Source organism: Alligator sinensis, unplaced genomic scaffold, assembly GCF_000455745.1.
Source record: "Alligator sinensis unplaced genomic scaffold, ASM45574v1 scaffold777_1, whole genome shotgun sequence".
Taxonomy (NCBI): domain Eukaryota; kingdom Metazoa; phylum Chordata; order Crocodylia; family Alligatoridae; genus Alligator; species Alligator sinensis.
Window position 1 is genome coordinate 3,733,394 of NW_005841882.1, and position 19,382 is coordinate 3,752,775.

Sequence of the window (19,382 nt, forward strand, 5' to 3'; positions counted from 1 at the left end):
CTGGGCCTGCTGACTTAAAGGCATCCAGTTCCTCCAAGTGACTCTGCACCATCTCAGGGTCTACATATGGCAGTCTGGCGCCTTGCTGCTGCCTCTACAATCCCAGTGAGAGACTTGTCTTGCCCCTCGCTTAGGAACACTGAGGCAAAGAACTCATTGAGGAGTTCAGCCTTATCCCCCCTGTCCATCACCAGTTGCTTTAGCCCATTTATTAGGGGTCCTATTCCTCCCTGGGCCTTCCTTTTACTCCCTATATATCTAAAAAACAATTTTTTGTTATCCTTTATTTGGGATGCCATCCTCAGCTCCATGGTAGCTTTGGCCCATCTAACTGCCTCCCTACAAGTGCGAGCAGAGGAGGTATACTCCTCTTTGGTAATCTCTCCCCGTTTCCACTTTTTATATGCTCCCGTTTTAGTCCGCAGGCTGCCCTGGATTTCCCTGGTCAGCCAAGGAAGCTCCTGGCCCCTTTCCCTCTTTTTCCTCGCATCGGGATCGTCTCCCTTTGTGCCCGTCGGCGAAGCCGAAAATATTTGATAACCCAAGATGGTGGCTGCGAGCATTATTATAATGAAATGCACTGAGCACTAAGTGAAATCAGGTATCAATTTAAAATTGGTGTTATAGCAAAATAGTGCTAAGCGAAACAGCGTTAAGCTTTATGCCTTATAAAGGCAACAGCGTTGCCTTTATAAGGTACTTCTGCAGTTAGAAGGAGTTCTTCTGCAGTGTGTGAAGAGTAGCATGAAGGTGTTTGAAACTGGATTAGTGAACTTTAAGCTCCCTCTGGTGGCTGTATAATGCAAGGATAAAACATGGCGGGGTTTTGTTTAGGTGAGTGCTGTCCAACTTCTACGGGGCCAGAAGCTGCACAGCTTGCTGGCCAGGCTAGCAGGGGTCACATCTGAGGGCTGCATATCCCCTGTGCTGCTATGAATTTTAGATACCTTATCAGTATAGCACTAAGCTGGGTTTTCTTCAGTTGCTGATCTTGTTTGCAACACCATATTACCATATTACCTTGATTTCAAGATGAGTTTGTTTTTTCCCCTCCACTTAACGTAAGTGGGGAAAAAGCCACTTATTTTGGAATTGTGTGTGTGTGTGTGTGTGTGGCTGTGCTGGATTTGGATTTAGATTAGAAGTTGTCCCTGTTGGAGAGCCCTGCTTTAGATGATAAAATTGATGAATTCGTGGAATTTGGTTATTTGCTACATATATATGTAAAATGTTAGTGAAGACTGATTAATATGGAGGTGGTGTGTAATTATCAAGGAATAGAGGCTTGCACTGAATCATGATAGAGAATTACTCTTACCATATACATTGGTTAGGATAATGCTAATATTTGGAGCTGGTGAATATACTCGTAGAAAAGTGCTTGTAGACAGCAAAGCATATTTATCATTCTTTTCTATAATTGGGAAAGTGTGCGGATGAGAATAAATGCTTAGCATCTACTAAAAAATAGACTGAGATTCTCAGTTTTAATGTTCAGCACTAGAGGGTAGTATGTTACTGCTGATAACTTATCATGTCCAGTTTCTTTCGCCTTTTAGAAATACTATATCCTTTACAACTTCTAAATGTAAACTTTCAGGGAAAAAAAGTTACCAGAAGTACTACCTTTCTTGTGTTAGCAATATTTCCATTTCTCTTGGTTGACATTTCAGTAGTTCATGTTATGTTTTAGATGGTGATGATGGGCTTTTTATTTGAGCTCTGCTGTGATTTGGGCTGTGTCAGTGCAGGACAAAGAAGAGTCATGGAGAATCTTCATATCCATCTATCATTCTTTTTTCAGTGTGTTTTTGTTTTAATATTAGCAATGCAGAAAAACGTGGTTATTTGCAATGTGAATATTCATAAAAAGATGTATTTACATTGTGATGTAGGTGTGGGTATTCTTGATAGTTTACTAATAGGAAGGCTGTGCCAGAAAAATTACAGGCACCTTGCCATGGCAGATTTAATTTTGCTTTTTTTGGTATTAGTCACTGAGGCAAATATTTACTAGAACATGAAATTACTCGTATGCAATAAGAATGTTACTTTACAGATTACTAAAATTCAGGGAAACTTTATTTTCTCTTAGGCACCACCTTCCATGGTCAATAATGAACAACGCCAGCATGCCGAGCACATATTCTTATCATTTAGAAAGTCAAAATCACCATTTGCTGTTTGCAAGCATATTTTGGGTAAGTCTTTAATGCATTTATTGAGATATTTAGAATGACAGTAATGTAATGGCTGTCAGATGATGCAGGTCTTTTGCAGCTGGGAAAAGTGAAAATTAAGCTGTTTGCTTTTAAATTATTCCTGATCCATCTTATTTTGAGTACAGTGCTCTGACTGTGCTAACATTTTAAATTAGTGCTAATTGGTTTCATTATGCCCAGCTGACTAGCTTAATTAAAAGAAATTTGTTTGAAACCGTCTGTTACTTCCGACTTCAGTACTGAAAGTGAATTTAAAGGCGAAGTGCAGCAAATTTAAAATAAATGAAAAATAGCTGTGTAAGATTACTAACACAGTATAGTATGTTTTTAACCATTTATTTTAGGTACTTTTTGATGCGTTTGCAGAGCTGCTGGAGTGCTTTAACTAAGACTTCCAGTGCAAAAGCTCCATTTCCCTTCCCTGCTTTTTGGCCTTATTTGTATTCATAGTTGCATTAACTAAACAAAGCTTTGGTACAACTTCCTTGTCAATCTGAGTTTCTAAAATAATTTAGAAGCTATCTTGTATGTTCAGCTCTTGGGCACATACCCCTGCTCTCTTTAAGTCTGTTCATAGCTTCTGATGAAGTAGGCTGTTGCCCAAGGCTTTCTGAACCAGTCAGTCTCAAAGGTTCCCCCCTGCCTTGCCTTCTGCTTCACTTTTTAGTGTGAATACTGTAAGAGTTCTGGAGTTTATTAATGTTGCCACAGATAATGAAGGTTGCCTGACACTTTCCATTATGGGATCCATGCTTAAGAGCAAGGGCTGAAACTTGATAGGCTAGTGGAAATAGAGGGGATCACCCTAGTTTGTCTTTTGCTGTCCCTGTGAAAAATTGCTCAGATTAGACAGGTTAGAAAACTCTGAACAATCACAGCCTCTACAAACTTTGCAGAGATTCATTAGTTTGACACCTAAATTCTTCAGACTTCATCTGCCTGGGGTATGCAAGATCCTCATATATAGTTCCTGTGCATTGGGTGGGCTATCCACATTTACATCCCAGGTCTTCTGCAAATGCTTCAGCCCAAGGGCTGAGTAGGACTTCTGCTGCTATCATTTCTTCTATGGGCTCTTGTGATGCAGGGGACAGGAACTGAGATGCTATTCTGTACTTTCAGGTCTCTCTTTTGGTGCCCGATAGTGTGGAGGGAAGGAGGTAACAGCTGGCTTTAATGCAAAGTGCTGAGAAATAAGGCAGTTGATATATAACGGTGGGAGAAAATGAAAGGAGTGAGGAAGGAACTGCATGAGATGGAATACATGCAGAGCAAGAGAGGGACAGGAATCAGTAGATGGGGGAGGGGGGTTAATGCAAAGTACTAGGGCAGCAGCCAGGTGAAAATGTAAGGGGTCAGGAGAAGGGTTGCACAGAAGCAGAAGGGGAAAAGGACAGGAGCTGGGATGGATGATGGTGAACAGGAGAATAAGAGCCTGGATGGGCTGGAGAGGAGGGGGCATAGATGAGAAACCAGGTAAGGGATGGAACGAATAAGAGGAGGAGAGGAAGAAACAGGCTCTTGCCACTTGAGTGTTACCTTTATGAAACCTGGAATAGAAACTCACCACTTCAAAGTTTAATATTCCTCTTATGTCAGCAAATAGCTCTGAAACCTGCTGGCAAAGGGCTGTCACTAGGGCTAGGGGCAGAAGTTGCACACAAACTGGTTTAAGTGATTGGGAACTGGTGTAAACCTGTAACACAACAGAAGTTCAGTGCATATAAACTGCTTTCAAAATGGCTGAAACTGGTTTAAGATAAACCTGGTTGGATGTAGTATCAGACTCAGCTGGTTTAGGCCGAACTGATTTATGGAACTTCTGCCCCAGATCCCTTCCTGGTTCAAGGTAACTCATAGTCCTCCAGCATCCCAGCATGCTTTGTAGTCCTGGACTGTGCTGTCTGCTTGAGCGGAGCAGGGACTGCATTGCCTGGGCTTCCCCCCACCGCAGCCCAGGGTCCCTCAGCCTGGGGCAGCCCCAGGAGCTGAGGGGAATTCTTCCCTCCCCAACCCTGGAGCTGCTTGCCTCAGCCCCTGCGAGTCTCAGGGAGTGAAGGGAAATTCTATTCCTCCACAGTCAGTTTTGCCTCAGCTGCTGGGAGTCTGAGGCAAAACTAGTTGCAGGGGAGTGAAAGAATTTCCCTCCACTCCCTGAGGCTGCCCGGAGACTGGCAGGGGCTGAGGCAAGCACCTCTGGGGTATGGGAGGGGAAGAATCCCCCTCAGCTCCCTGGGGCTGCCCTAGGCTGGGAGACCCTGGGCTGTGGTGGGGAAAGCTCCCCCAAGGCAGGGGCTCCCCAGTGTCCCAATACTTGGCTGTACGGGTAGGCATCTGGCCGGGAGGACTTCTTTTCCCTCCCTCCTGTGGCAGCTGGGAAGGTGGGGAGGGCATTCCCCTCTGCTCCCCAGGGCTGCCTGGGCTGGGGACTGTAGCTGGGGGAAACTCCCTGAAGGGGGAGGCTCCCCCAAGGTGGGCCAGCACTTGGGCAGGGGGCTTCTTAACCCCGTGTGGGAAAACAGCAGAGGTTGTAGGCATGTATTGGGGAGCCAGTTGGGGCCACTTGGCTGGGCTGGCAATGGCCAGCAGGTTGGGAGGTGTGCTCTAGCGCCCCCTGCCTACTGGTCGGGGTCAGTGCAGGCCTCCCCTGCCTTTCCCAACTCTGCTGAATGTCAGTTCAGTTGGTTGTATCAGTTCAACCTACGCAGCTTCGAGGAAGCTGCCTAGACTGAATCTGATTCTGCCTCGAGCTTTTTGACTTTCTGTACTTAGACTAGAGGAGGATAACAGCATACTTTCCTACCAGTTACTTACTTGCCTTACATTGTGGATGTCTGCCCTGTGGAACTGGAAGTCTCAATCCTGTTGATGTCTCCAATTTTGGGGCTAAATGTGGTTCTTTGTGGAAAAGATTCTATTTTTAATAACTTTATATTTTCTTAAATTAATAAACTAAAGAATTTTTTAAAATTTAGCATGTTGAAACTAATTTGGCCCACTTACGTGTAAGCTTCTGCTTTGGTTTTTAATGATCATCTAATACTCTTTTACCCAATTAAACTCAATAGATTTAAATTGGTTTATCACTTTATGCTAAATCTTAAATGGGTGCTACAGTGCACATCTGAATATTGTAAGCTTTTAAAATTATTTCTTAATCAGCTGTGCTCCTCACAAACCATCAATTCTCTTAACCAAGCCTGGATTTCTGGCCTTGGTAGCTAACTTTCTGCAGTCATGTTTTTTTTACAGCTCCTTACTCCTCCAGCTTGCTCACTACTGTCCCCTCGCTATTCCATAACCACGTCTCCATGCTGCTCTTTCCTTAGTGCTACCCAGAATTTTTTTTTAAATATTAAATAGGCGTTGACGTTAGCGATCTGCTAACACCAGATTAAATTCAGATTCTGGTTTGTTTTTTTTTCTTTTTTCAGTTTCAAATTATGCTGCATAGTAATTTATTAGCCTCCTGTCTAGTTTCTTACTTATGTTACTCTCATTGCTTTAATGCCTGAGTGCCTGTGTCTCCTACACTTTAACAGGAAATTGAGATTTGATTAGCTCTTTCATGGTAAATATGGAAGCTTGTACTCTGTGCACGGCAGCTAAGTAAATGATTAGCTTTCAATGCTGTCCTTTGTTTGAAATTATTTTGTAATGTAAATGATCCTATGCTATTTATTCCTCCCTAATCACAAAACAAATTTCTACTTTAAATGCTTGTTAAATACTTTAAAGTGGGACCGATTCTTAAACTTACAGGGGTAAGGTTGACAGCTTTTACATGGTACAGACATAGATGCACACAACTATGTTAAAATTAAGTTTGCAAAGTCAAGCATTCGGAAGAGGAAATGTCAAAGTTTTCTTAATAATTTCAGTTCAGCTTCTGTTGCACATACCCTTATGAAATAATCTTTACTCAGTGTAAAGTTTATATACTATTTTTCCCACAGGACTCCTTTCTCATTCATTGCCCAATCCTGTCTGTTCCCATCCCTACTCCTCATCCTAGTCCCTGCTTCCTTGTCCAGCCAGTTGCCTTCTTAGGTTCTAATCTTACCTTGGATAATACATGATGATTTGCTAATTTGTGGTCATTGATCTTATTATACATTTGAGGTGCCTTTATGGGGGACCTCACTCGTGAAGCAAAATTACTTCACAGAACTACAACTGACTGTTTTCATTTATCTGAGAGATTTTTTTTCTGTTCAACAAATGTGAGCAGTGAACGTATATCATCTGGTAACTGAATGATTTTGGTTTTCTTAACAGAAACTAGTAAAGTGGACTATGTCCTTTTTCAAGCTGCCACAGCGATAATGGAAGCAGTTGTAAGAGAATGGATTCTCCTGGAAAAAAGTAGCATCGAGTCACTGCGAACATTCCTTCTAACCTATGTCTTACAAAGGCCTAAGTACGTACTGACAAAGTGCCTCCAAAATACCTGCATAAGTTTCTGCATACATCTCATTTGCCTTTGTTTTAATCTTCCTCTGCTAACGGATAGAAAGCATTTCAGTGCTAGTGATTTCTAATTGCTTAATCCTTGGTTGATATTAGTAGCCAGTTTTTTAATATAAGTTTTCATATTATACATTTAAAAAGGAATCGGTTTTCAAATTTTGTTTTATAGGAGCCTTGTGGTGTTCAAATTAACAGCAAGAACTAAATATTTTTATTATGTTTGCAGCCTTCAAAAGTATGTTCGGGAGCAGATTCTGTTAGCAGTAGCAGTCATAGTGAAACGAGGATCATTAGACAAATCAATTGACTGCAAGAGCATTTTCCATGAAGTCAGCCAGTTGATAAGCAGTGGTAACCCCACTGTGGTAAGTTCTTGTTTAATATCTAACCAACTATAATAGCATTACAAGTTGTATATTACATAAATGTTGTAGTTTGCTGGATTCATTTCATGTGTAGAAACCAAAATTCTGAAGTTTAATAACAGTAAATGGCTATTTGAATAGTTAAATCTATTTGCATTTTTTTGAGTGAAAATGGGTTATAGGGTTGTTTGTTATACAGATAGCATTTTACTCCAAAGTGAATCTGAGTACTAGAGAAAGACTTAGATTTTAATTTTGTCATTCGAGATATAAATGTTGACAAGCCCTTTGAACTTTTAATATCAGTGTGTTTGTTTATTTAGTCAACTATCGTGGCATCATCTTAACTGAAAATAAGTATATTGGTTCCATTTTAAGGGTTGCTTTGAGCAATGGCAGCTTGATATAAAAATGGATTTTTCCATTCGTTGGTTGTGGTTCCCTACATGCTTTGTTTCACTTACATCTGTCCATTGCTGCACCCTGTTTTAGTTCAGCTGTTGGAATCATCCTCTGAACAAGTGGCTTAGACTCTTGCTGTTCCCTGAAGATGGGTGGGTAAGGAAAAGGGGAGATGAGGAAGTAAAACCTGGAATGGGAATAGAGCTTATTCTCTCTAGATTTAGTATTGTACTGGGGTGAAGGTTGCCTGCTTTATTGAGTGCAAAGTAGAAACAAGGTGTTCAGTATCTATCTTTACTTAGTTTAATTCCATTTATTGTGCCAGGAAATAAGATTAGAATAGGTCACAATGAAGGCATGTAACAAGAGATTAAGGAAAGTTGATTTTCCCCCACCACCCCCCACTAGTTGCAAATTTTAGATAATGCAGGTGTAATCCTGGTGCTATTCAACTAAAACATCCAAATAAATTCTAGGGCCTGACTTTTAGGATTATGAAACGCATAGAACTACAGTTGAGGTATGTGGAAGTACTAGATGCTCAATACCTTGAACATCTGATCAAAGAAGTTCAGTGAAAATAATGCGAGTCATGTCATGATCCTAAAAATAGTCTGTCAACCTCTCTGAGTGCATCTAATGGATTTCTTGCGTGTATATGGAAACACACTTCTAAACTCAGATTTCCTGTTTGGCAACAAAATGCTCTGTTTTCAAGACAGTGAGAAGACTATTGAGCTATTCATTAGTTCATTAAAGCATTTTTAGCCCATCATAGTCTACAGGTGGATGAAGATTCATGTTTGTATAGAACACACGCATTACTACATTTTAAAAGAAAATTATATTTCCTGAAAATATACATGTAGTTGAGGTTTCCAGAAGTTTATTTATATAAACATACATATGTTTAAGAAGTTGTTTTATTTTTAACTCGACTACTAAAACGGGACTGGCAGAAAGCTTCAGGTCAACAAAGAAAGTCTGTGAGCTAGCTCTTAAGTTCAAGAGAACAGCAAAACTGAGGCTACGCTCAAGTTAATGCACACAAATTGCATTGTCTGTCATTCAAAGTTGGGCCTATATGTAATACATGTAACACACTTCCTAAGTTTAAAGCTACTAATAGTTTTCCCACGTGTAGTCTGTTACCATTTGTAGAGTCATTACTAGCACAATCACCATACAGAATGCACCACAAACTAGCTGCATAGTAGAGGTGGCAGTCTTCCAGCTCCCTCTTCCAAATTCTTCCTACATCTGAAACATACAGATCAGCTTTGACTCATCTTTTCCTTCCCATCTGCTGTCTCCCTCCCACCCGCAAATACTTGACCCTGCATGGTTCCACAAAACTATATACACTCAATTTTGAAGAAGGATTTTTATAAACCATAGATTAGAAAATTAGATTTTCTATTTAAGGACTTTCCATTTGCAATACACTAACAAACAACAACACTACTCATTACCAAAAAAAAAAAAAGCATGTTACTGGTATTTAAGTATGTTTACAAGATGTATTACAAAATTGCAAGTCCTAAATTGCACTTATATTAACTGACACCACCATTTAATGAAGAGTGTATAATGAAAAGCAAATCTTTCCAGTTCTATTGAAACATATTACTTGCTACAAAAATGTTAGTTAGAACTTGAGGAATGACACATTTTAATATGGTCTTGAACTTCTGAAATCTTTAGTGCCTATTAATAAACAGGGTATAAATTAATCTGTATGCATCCCACAGTGCATTAATATTACAGAACAAGTCAAGAAGATAAAATTAAGATTGAATGAGAAATACTAAGCTGGTCAGGAGCCAAGCAATCTGCTATTTTATATAGCACTTAATACAGCAACCCTGATCCTGACTGGGACACTAGGGTGTTACTCCAGTATAAAAATGTAAAATTATGAAGCGTATATGACAGCGAAGAACCAGCTGGAATCATTAACTTTCCATTTACAGGCTTAAAATTCGGTCCACAAAAAAAAGTTTGTTGCTATTTTAAATCAAGTTGAAAGTTTTCAAGAAGGAAGCCATCCTCCAACAGAACTGTGAAGACCAATTAAACTGGGCTTCCTACCAAATTGGGCAGGTGGGAGGAGGGGAAGTGGGGTTAGGATATGGGGGTAGGGGTGGGGGAGAACTTTAATTTGTTTCTGCTCCGTCTCTGCCTTCTTGATGCCTTTGACCTCCATTTTATATCTTCTTTTTACCTGTTGCCTCTGTCTCCTGTCTAAAGCCTCTGGAATTCTGAAAACTGGGGAGTATGGTTCTGTTATACTTTTGTGAGTCCTAGATCTCTCTGTTTAGACCCTGTCCCTCCCAGATTTCTGCTCCATGATGTTTTCTTCTGGTCTACCCATCTGTCTTCCTACCTATGGCTCAGTCCAGCAACTGCAGACGCTCAGCCTGGACTCGGCAATAGGTTGGTCTTATGTTTTAAAATTGTTAATGTTTTTCTTATATAAAATCTGAAAATGATTGTATTGAAGTGATAGCCTGGGCCATGCCAGAGGAGTAGTAGGAAAAGAGGAGGAAAAACAACATTCAAGGGTAAACAAATACTAGAGGTGCACCAATACATCAGTCGAATATTGGATCAATACTGATGTAAAGAAAATTTTCTCTATCAGATATTGGCCCGATGGGGCTGATAATTTGTCCAATAAATGCCTATGCTGTGCGCAGCTGCAGTGCAGCATGGAGCAGAGCAGGCAGCATGGAGAGCTGCTTCCAGCTTGTAAGTTGGAAAGGAAAGGGGGAAAGGAGTGTGGGGGCAGGGCAGATCAACACCCCCACTGTGAAGGAGGGAGGGGGCAGGGGCGCGGGACAGGCTCGACTTGTGGGGGGGGGCGGGGGCAGCTCCCACTGCTGCTTGCACCCTGGGAGGGTGTGGGGGTGCCCCCCATATCTGCGCTGGGAGGGCAGGCAGGCTGAAGTCGGTGCTGCACAGGGCTCTTTTTGGCAGGGGCTGAGCTCACACCATGTGCTGGCGGCACTGGGAGGGGCTGCAGCCACCCCAGATTTTGCTGCAGCTTTGCTCCCAGCGCTACCGCCAGCCGCAACCTCAGCTCTTCCCAGCACATGGGTGGAAGCAGGACATGGAGCCAGGCTGTGCCAGGTGGTGTGGAGCTGGGAGCGGAGCTGTGGCAAAATTTGGTGTGGCTGCAGCATCCTTCCAGCATTGCTGATGCTCACTCCAAGCCCAGCCCCCACTGAGAAGAGCCCCACGCAGCTTTTGGCTCCAGCCCACCCACTCTCCCAGCACACATCTGGGGGCACACAGCCCCCCCTCGCCATCCCAGGGTGCAAGCAGCAATGGGCCCCGCCACTGCAAGCTGCGCCTCTGTACTGTGCCCTGCCCCCTCCCTCACCGTGGGGGGGGCGTTGGTCTGCCCCCCATGCCCCTTCCCTCCCCTTCCACCACAACAGACTTACCACCTGGAGGCAGCTGTATCAGATACTGGATCAGCATCAGCCGATATGTCTCCTTAAATATTGGCTATTGGCCCCAAAATCTCTTTCGGGCACCCCTAACAAATACCACTATAAGGTAATGATCCTCAGCCTGTCCCAGGAAAAGGCGCATAAGGACCTGAGGGAATGAAGAGGGAGACTAGTGTTCTCCTTTGGTGTAACATGCTCTGAACTTAAGTCATTTGCAATCAGCACAGTGATATATATATATATAATTTTTTTTTTAAAAAAAACTACTTTTTCCCTGTTTCTGCTTTTTCTTTCTTTGTCCGTGTAAGCTACCTGACCTCATTTCTCTTGGGGTGAGAGGGAGGTGAGGAAGAGCATGCTTCCTCTTTGGCTCCCAATCAGACTACCATAGCCACATTTGTTATAGGTGTTCTCTTTGAGATTGGGACCAATTTATGTCAATGTTAGTCTTGTGGGTGTGTGTAGGGTCAGGCCCTGATGTTGGAAGCAACCAGGATTATGACAGTGGAAATGGTAGTTGGAACAAAAGTTGTACAGCATGAATACATGGTTGCTTTGGGGCTATGTGTGTCTCAAAGTTTCCATACGTGTAACTTATTATATATCAACTAAAATACCTGATGAATATTGTGAGATTTATTGAGGTTGTAGCTTGATAAACCAGAAAAATGATTCAAAATTATATGAATGAATTTCAGTTATGTGCAGGACTGCATTTGTTCCAAGACAGATTGTATGCAGAGATACAGACTGAGGAACATTTAGTTATGCTGTAGTATTGCAGAAAAGGTCCTGGGGCTTATAGTGGACTGCAAGCTGAGTATGAATCAGCGAGGTGTGTGTTTATTGGCAAAACAAGCCAATAGTATACTGGGTTGTATCAGCCAGCTGATGTACCCAGCTTCAAGTCACGAGAAGTTATTCTTCTGCTCTATTCCCCTGAACTGTTTGCAGTGGTGGCAGATGACGGAACAAGGTTGAGGATATTAAGAAAAACTTGGACTGTGGTGAAGCACTGGAACAGTTTACCTGGAGAGGTGGTAGAATCTCCACCTCAGAGGTTTTTAAGGCCTGGCTCAACAAAGCCTTGGCTGGAATGATCTAGTTGGGGGTGGGTCCTGCTTTGAGCAGGGGGGTTGGTCTAACTGACCTTCTGAGGTCCCTTCCAACCCTAATTTTCTATGATTTTATCATTCTGTGATTCTGTTCAATACTTGTGAGTCCTTACCTACAGCATTGTTTCTAGTTTGGGCCCCACCTTTCAGGAATGAGTCCATAGGAGAGCAACAAAAATGATTGGAGTGCTGGGAAACATGATTTTTGAGAGAAAAAAAACTGGGATTATTTAGTCTGGAGTTGAGGGGGTTTTGGAGTGCCTCCTTTGTTTTCCTGGCTCCTGCTGCTGTGTCCTGTCATATTTTCCCTCTGGCCATCAAGAAATGGTATCAGTACTCCTGCCAGTAATTTCAGTGCTTTTCTCTGTAGTCTGTACCTCTGTGGGACAGAGCTGGCAGAAGCCTCAGAACACATGGGTAATTTTAGCTTGCCAAATACATGTTTTCCATCCCTGATTTCAGGATTCTAGGGAAATGTGCTGGCCAAGTTCCTCTCAACCATACGTGCCTTCAATTTCTTGGCCTTGTACTCCTGTGTACTTACACTTTGCATACCTCAATGACTTCTCCCTTGCTGTGGCCTGAACATAAGTAATTTGCTGCTTCTCCAACTGCCAGTATAGTTGCAGTTTTCCAGATTGCTGCTTTTTTATGCAGCAATACTGGCAGTTGGAGAAGCAGCAAATTACTTATGTTCAGGCCACAGCTTATCTGTTCAAGCATTCTTAAAGATGTATGATCAAGCTATATGTCCAGACCTCTTGGAAAGTTTCCTAATTCATCTAAAGAGGAGTAATTTAGTGCTGGGTATACTGCGGGGAAAAAAACCATTTACATACCGGACAATAGCCAGGGTATTTGCCCTTGTAGTAAGAAAGGAGGGAGTTAACCACTAATTCCTGGGCAGGAGAATTTGGCTGCCTATGAACAGAATCAGCCTGGAATGCATCATGCCAGCATTTCTGCCAGAATGTGGAAAAAGCAAATGGGTCCAAACAGTTGTAACCAAGACTGCAAACAGAGAAGCTGTATGCTTTAGTTAAAGAACACATTTGGATCCATGAATGGAGTGCATTCTAGTAATGTAGAAATTACTTAGCAGTGCATGAACATTAAAATCTTAACATAATACTATTTAAATGCTAGTGTCAATGAGAATGTGTGTGTGTGACACTTTTGTGTAGGCCCCTCTCTTTTTCTCTTTTGAAAGAGAAAGTGAATCCAATTTACCAGATTCATGTAGTAGGAAGCTATTGCAACAAGATCTTATGAAGCTATTACAACAAGTTGATAGAACTTTCATTTTCAGTGTAATGTTTTAAATAGTAATTGTAGAAGTTGCTGAGCTAATCCCGGTGTGCATGTAGCTTCAAAGATAGGACTGGGATGCAAGGCAAATAAAGCAAGTATACTTGTGGGCAGGAGCAGGCAAAATACTCCGTCCTGGCAGGCATTTTCATCTGGCTCGTGGCGCCCACCAACTAATTCTACCCTACCCAGCTCTTCCTCCCATGAGGGTGGAAATGAGGCACCCATATATACACCCTCTCCTGACATACCCTATTGCGCCTCACCCCCACCCTTGTAGTTGAAAGGGCCCAGCTTGGCCAGCATGCAGCTTCTGGGCAGGGCTGCTGCTGCTGCCACTGCTGCAGCCTCTGGGGTGCCTACTTGGCTTCCCTGGTGTGCCACTCGCTCTGGACAGCAGGTAGGGAAGCAGCAGGAACAGGGGGAGCTGCAGCTGAGTGGGAGCATGGGGCTGGGACTGGTGGCAGCACAGAGCGGTAGCAGCACAGAGTTCAGGTGGGTAGGATTTTTGTGTGAGGGAGAGTGGGGATGTGTGGGGACCCCCCAAACTCTTCCCATGGCGTGCAGCCCCTGCAGGCAGCAGCAGCAGGCAGGGGTGCTTGTGCGCGGTGCAGGCGCTGCCACCCGGTGGCGTGCCACTTTGGCCAGCGCTGCACATCCTGGTGAGGAGTGCAGCCTGGCCGGCTGCCTCTATTGCCAGGGCTCCCTTCTGCTCATGTGCAGCCTCCTCACTCATGCACCACTGGAGGGAAGCCCCATGTACTGGAGCTGGCTGCCTTCACCACTCCCTGCTGCGCAGGTCCTGGGACTCTACTGGAAGTGGAGGGGAGCCCCAGCCCCTATTTCCCCATGGAGTCCCAGGACCTCCGGGGCAGGGAATGGTGCAGGCAGCCAACTCCAGTGCATGGGACTTCCCTCCAGTGGCACGTGAATGCAGAAGCCACACGTGCGTGGTGGGGAGCCCTGGCGATGGAGGCAGCTGGCCCTGCACTCCTTGCCATGATGTCACGATTTAGGCAGTGTTGCCTAAATAGTGTGCTGCCAGGTGGCAGCACCTGTACCAGGCAGGAGTGTCCTTGCCTGCTGTTGCTGCAGCTGCCTGCCAGTGCTGCACACCATGGGGGGCCCCCCAATCCTCGGTAACACCTCACAAATGCCCTACACCCTGCTCTCACCACCCCCACATATACACCCCCCACCATGCACACTTAAACACATTCCCATACCACGCGCGCGCACACACCCTCGCTGCACACAATATAAAGGACTAAGAATTTATTTTTGAGTTATTATGCAGTCACCTCCATATACACTATGCAAACACAAATCATGACAAAAATATTTTTGTAATAAAATTAAAATGTTATAAGAAGGTGTTTGACTTTTAGTGTATGATTTGGTTTTTTTTCTAGTTCTAAGATGGCAACCTTCCCCCCCCCCAGCACCGAAAAAAAAAGAGTATTTCCAGGGGGCAGGGGAGGGACTGGTGCCAGGGGTTAGGGGCGTGACTTCTGGTCCCAAGATGGGGACCAGGGTGTGGGGCAAGTAAAGCTCACCAAACCTCATTAAGTAGCCCTCCAGATGAAATAATTGCCTGCTCTGGGGGGTGTGAGCAGCTGTATAGGCAATGCCCCAGAGCTGTCTTTATGCTTACTTTGGGCTTCTTGTTCTACGTAGTGCCCATTGCTCGTGGTGCATCCTGGGGCTAGTCATCTGAAGATTAGGTTTTGTCCCTGCTATCTGCATCCGTAACTTCAGAGAGAACTTTTTTTTTTCATTCTGCCTATCAAAAATAAGGTGTATATTTTATTTGGGGGAGGGGGCATGTTGTATGCAAAAATAATATAACGAGTATAGTAACATTCATGTGGAGCTGTAGCCAAAGCACATTATCTCTGAACACAGGTTTATTACCTTCAGTGGTTCCCAAAGGGTGTGCTGTGAGAGCGACAGAAGTCTATGGTGAGATTCTTCTGTGCAAGGAAGTAAATATTCTTCATCCCCCATCTGGCACCCTGGGGGGCTGCCCCAGCTGCTCCAGCAATGCCTGCAGCTGCCTCTCTGAGGACTGTTCCATTGCTGCTGCCTTCCCCATTTCCAGGCAGTTCCTGTGATGCCCCCCAGCCCTCCCAGCAGCGCACTCTGCTGCGAGCAGGCTAGTAGACACACAGATGGAACCTGCTTAGCTCGTCCCCTCCACTTCTCCCATGCTCCTGGGGCTGGCAGGAGTGGCTGAGGTGGTGGTTACTGGCATGTGGGACCCCGCAGGAGCAGCCTCAGTAGCAGGGGCTGCCCTAGCTCCCTTAGGTATAGACCAGGGGTTGGGAGGTTGCAGACAGTGGCAAGAACAGATCACGGGTGAGGCGCTGCCTTCTTGGCCCTTTACTGACACCAACTAGATTGGTGATTCTCACCATTTTTAGCTCCAAGGCCCCCCTCCACATTCTTCCTGAATCCAGCAAGCTACATATGATTTTTTAACTGTGGTGACATAAAATTGAGGAAGTTGTGGAGGGGTGCCTTGAGGCTAAAAAGGTTGAGAACCGCTGGTATAAAGACTATTCCCTTTCTTAAAGAAAGATGTATTTGGTGTCATTTTTTAACAGTACATCTCAGCACAGGCATGATTTCTTCTGGAAGGGGAATGGAATATTTGTATTTGTTCTTTACTTTTATTCCTGTATCAGCACAAGAGACTAATGCTGTTTCCTTAGAGTGTGTACACTTTTTTCAGTCTATCATTCTTTAAACAGAAGAAAGTGTTTCCTGCATTTACATTATCAGAAGATAACAAACGAAAGGTGAAAAAGTTTGTCAGTTTCCAGTGTCACATACTAAGTTCCTGCAGACTGAGCTGCCCGTTTCACCTGCCAAGGGCTCCATGCACCCCTAGCTTCATGTCCAAAACATCTGAATGCTAACTAGACTGTCTCGCTGCACTTCGTTTCTGTGCAACTCCTTAACTCTTCTCTCATGCAAAGGGCTCTGTGTGGGTATGGACATATGTACATGGGGAGTTTGGAGCTCTTTCAAAAGCAGAACATTTCAAAAGGGCAACAGCTGTTATGTTCTCATTGTTGTGTGAATGAGCCAAGTACAATTCAAATGTAGCAAAATCACTCCGACTTTAAAGCCGCTTCATCCAGGGTTGAAGTTAGAGCAATTTTGCTGACCCATGATGATTTTTATTGTTACCATGCTTTTGTGTGAAGTCCATTCATACTTAAGGACTTGTCTAGATTTGATGCAACTTAAAACAGACTTCTAAAAGAAGCCCAGATCCTTGGGTTCTTGGTCCTGTATTTTAACATTGAGAGTCCTGAGATGCCATATTTCTTAATAATCCATGCGTGAACTTTTTGATGATGTTGTATCAATTGACTCTAGAATGTATGTTGTGCTGTAAAATTGTTATTGCCCTCTGAGTATGACCTACAAGTTACTCAAGGGAATTCCATAGTTTCATAGTTGGTAGGGTCGGAAGAGACCTGAGCAGATCATCAAGTCTGACCCCCTGCCATGGCGGGAAACAGTACTGGGGTCAAACAACCCCAGCAAGGTGTTCTTGTAACCTCCTCTTAAAGATCCCCAGGGTAGGAACCAGCACCACTTCTCTTGGAAGTTGGTTCCAGATCCTAGCCGCCCTGACAATGAAGTAGCGCCTCCTGAAGTCTAGTCTGAATCTACCCTCTGCCAGCTTGTGGCCATTATTTCTAGTCACTCCTGGTAGTGCTGGGGGGAACAAGGGCTTCCCCAATGCCTGCTGGTCCCCTCTGACTAGTTTGTAAACGGCCACTAGATCCTCCCTCAGCCTTCTCTTGTGGAGGCTGAACAGGTTCAGGTCCCTTAGCCTCTCCTCGTAGGGCCTGTCCTGCTGCCCCCTGATCATGCTGGTGGCCCTCCTCTGGCCCCTCTCCATGTTGTCCACATCCCTCCTGAAGTGCGGCGCCCAGAACTGGACACAGTACTCCAACTGCGGCCTGACCAGTGTCGCATAGAGGGGGAGGAGCACCTCCTTGGACCTGCTCGAGATGCATCTGTGGGTACATGACAAGGTATGGTTGGCCTTCCTGACCGCATCCCCACACTGTCGACCCATGTTCATTTTGGCATCAGTAATGACTCCAAGATCCTTTTCTGTCTCTGCACTGACGAGAAGGGAGTTCCCCAGCCTGTAGGTCTGCTGCTGGTTCCTCCTCCCCAGGTGCAGTACCTTGCACTTGTCAGTGTTGAAACCCATCCTGTTCTCATCCGCCCACCCCTGTAACCTGTCTAGGTCTGATTGCAGCCTAATTCTCCCTTCTAGCGTGCCCACTTCCTCCTACAACTTAGCGTCGTCTACAAATTTGAACAGGGTGCTTTTTACCCTCTCCAGCTGCATTTATGCCAGGTACCCTTGGTTTAAAAAAAAAAAAAAAAAAAATCAAACATTTACAGGATTTCTATAACCAATGACTTCAGTGAGTAAGAGGCCTTTTGCTTTTTTAATTCATTTAATTTTAGTACATTTATAATGAAACCATCTGAGCAGGAACTGTGAAAGGTCACAACTAAGCAAGCAGTAAATTCATTTTCCTTCAAACTTAGAGTGATACATGATTCATTAGACAATCCAGAAAATGATTTGGAGTTTCATTACTGAAGATAGATAAGTAAAAGCAACCAAAGAGTTTCTTGGATACAGTTAGGTAGTATCCTAACTTGTATCACCCGTATCAACTTGAAAAAGAATATACTGCATCTGAAAGTTTGTCCAAGTCTATCCCAACCTTGCTGTTGCTCTAATAGATGATAAATAAAATGGTAAGTATTTATGTGGGTGTTATCTAAAAGCTCTAGCAGACAGATGTATAAAACTGGGGTACTGTCTTAATGCTTTGTTAGCTGGAATGGATGTTTGGGCTGCAGCATGCATTTGGAATAGTGGAAGTCATCTGGGAAGATGAGGAAATGAATTTGATAGATGAATATATTTCAGTCTACTTCACATGAGCACAACCAGCAAGTACCCTGTTTAAGTGAATAGCCTGAGGACAAAAAGTTCCATGCACTTATCCAAATAGTGTAAACTGTGCCTCTTGAGTACAGTGCTCCTTGTGCTGTGGTATTGGCAGCCTCAGAATTGACCGGCTCACCTCATTTTCATTGATTCTTAGAGCAGCCTTTTGTCAGCTGTTTGTTCTTTCTGGGTCAGTTTGAGCACAGTTAAGTTACAAAGTATACAGATGCAATGACTTGTACAGTTAAGTTGCGAAGTAGACAGTGGTGCTGAAAGATCATAGAATCACAGCATAGTAGGGTTGGAAGGGACCTTGGGAGGTCATCTAGTCCACTCCCCTGCTCAAGGCAGAATCGATCACTGACTAAACCATCCCACTCAACTGTTTGTCAAACAAGTTCTTTAAAACATCCAAGGATGGAGATTCCACAGCCACACTGAGTAACTTGTTCCAAAGCTTAACCACCCTCCTAATGAGAGAGTTCTTCAAAATATATCCATCCTGACTTTTTCTCTGTTGCAATTTGAGACCATTGCTCCTTGTTCTGTCCCCTGCAGCAACAAAGAAAATTTTATATCTATCTTCCACATAACCATCCTTCAGGTATCTGAAGACTGTTATCAAATCCTGCTATATAACTGCCTTTTCAGCTATTTAAAGACTTATTGAATCGCACTCAGTTGTCTTGTTTCCAAACCAAATAACTCTCATACTTTGAGCCTATCCTCATAAGCAGGGGCGGGCAATTATTTTGGGCGGAGGGCCACTTACCTGGTTTTGGCAAGCTGTCAAAGGCTGCATGTGAGGCCTTCCTGTTGACAGGTGCCCTGCCCACTGGTCAACATCTTGGGACCAATGTCCCAATGTCTTGGGACCAGTGTCCCAGGGCCAGTGCTGGTGGGACCCAGAGTAGGGTGCAGGCTGGCAGGGGTCTGTGGAGCCAGGCTGGGCTGTACCAGCAGGAAGAGGGGGGAGCTGGCCCAGCTCCATAGAGCCCCTGCCAGCCAGGACCCTCTACTCCTGATACCTTGCTCTGGTCCCT

At 44.1% G+C, this 19,382-nt stretch overlaps 1 protein-coding gene across 6 annotated transcripts in view; it reads left to right on the top strand.

The window, feature by feature from the left end:
- XPO4 (exportin 4) overlaps nucleotides 1-19,382 on the top strand; it is a 130,889-nt gene that overhangs the window by 27,490 nt on the left and 84,017 nt on the right. For 5 of the 6 annotated variants that reach the window (XR_003092584.1, XM_006017628.3, XM_025196630.1 and 2 more), the window contains exons 2-4: nucleotides 2,096-2,201; nucleotides 6,501-6,642; nucleotides 6,919-7,057. Coding sequence is in view for 4 of the 6 variants with exons in the window: in XM_006017628.3 (XP_006017690.1) it covers nucleotides 2,108-2,201; nucleotides 6,501-6,642; nucleotides 6,919-7,057 (375 nt within the window). In the remaining 2 variants the exon portion in view is untranslated. Of the gene's footprint in view, nucleotides 1-2,094; nucleotides 2,202-6,500; nucleotides 6,643-6,918; nucleotides 7,058-19,382 lie in introns of those variants that run through there. The other variant, XM_025196632.1, reaches the window with a different exon arrangement.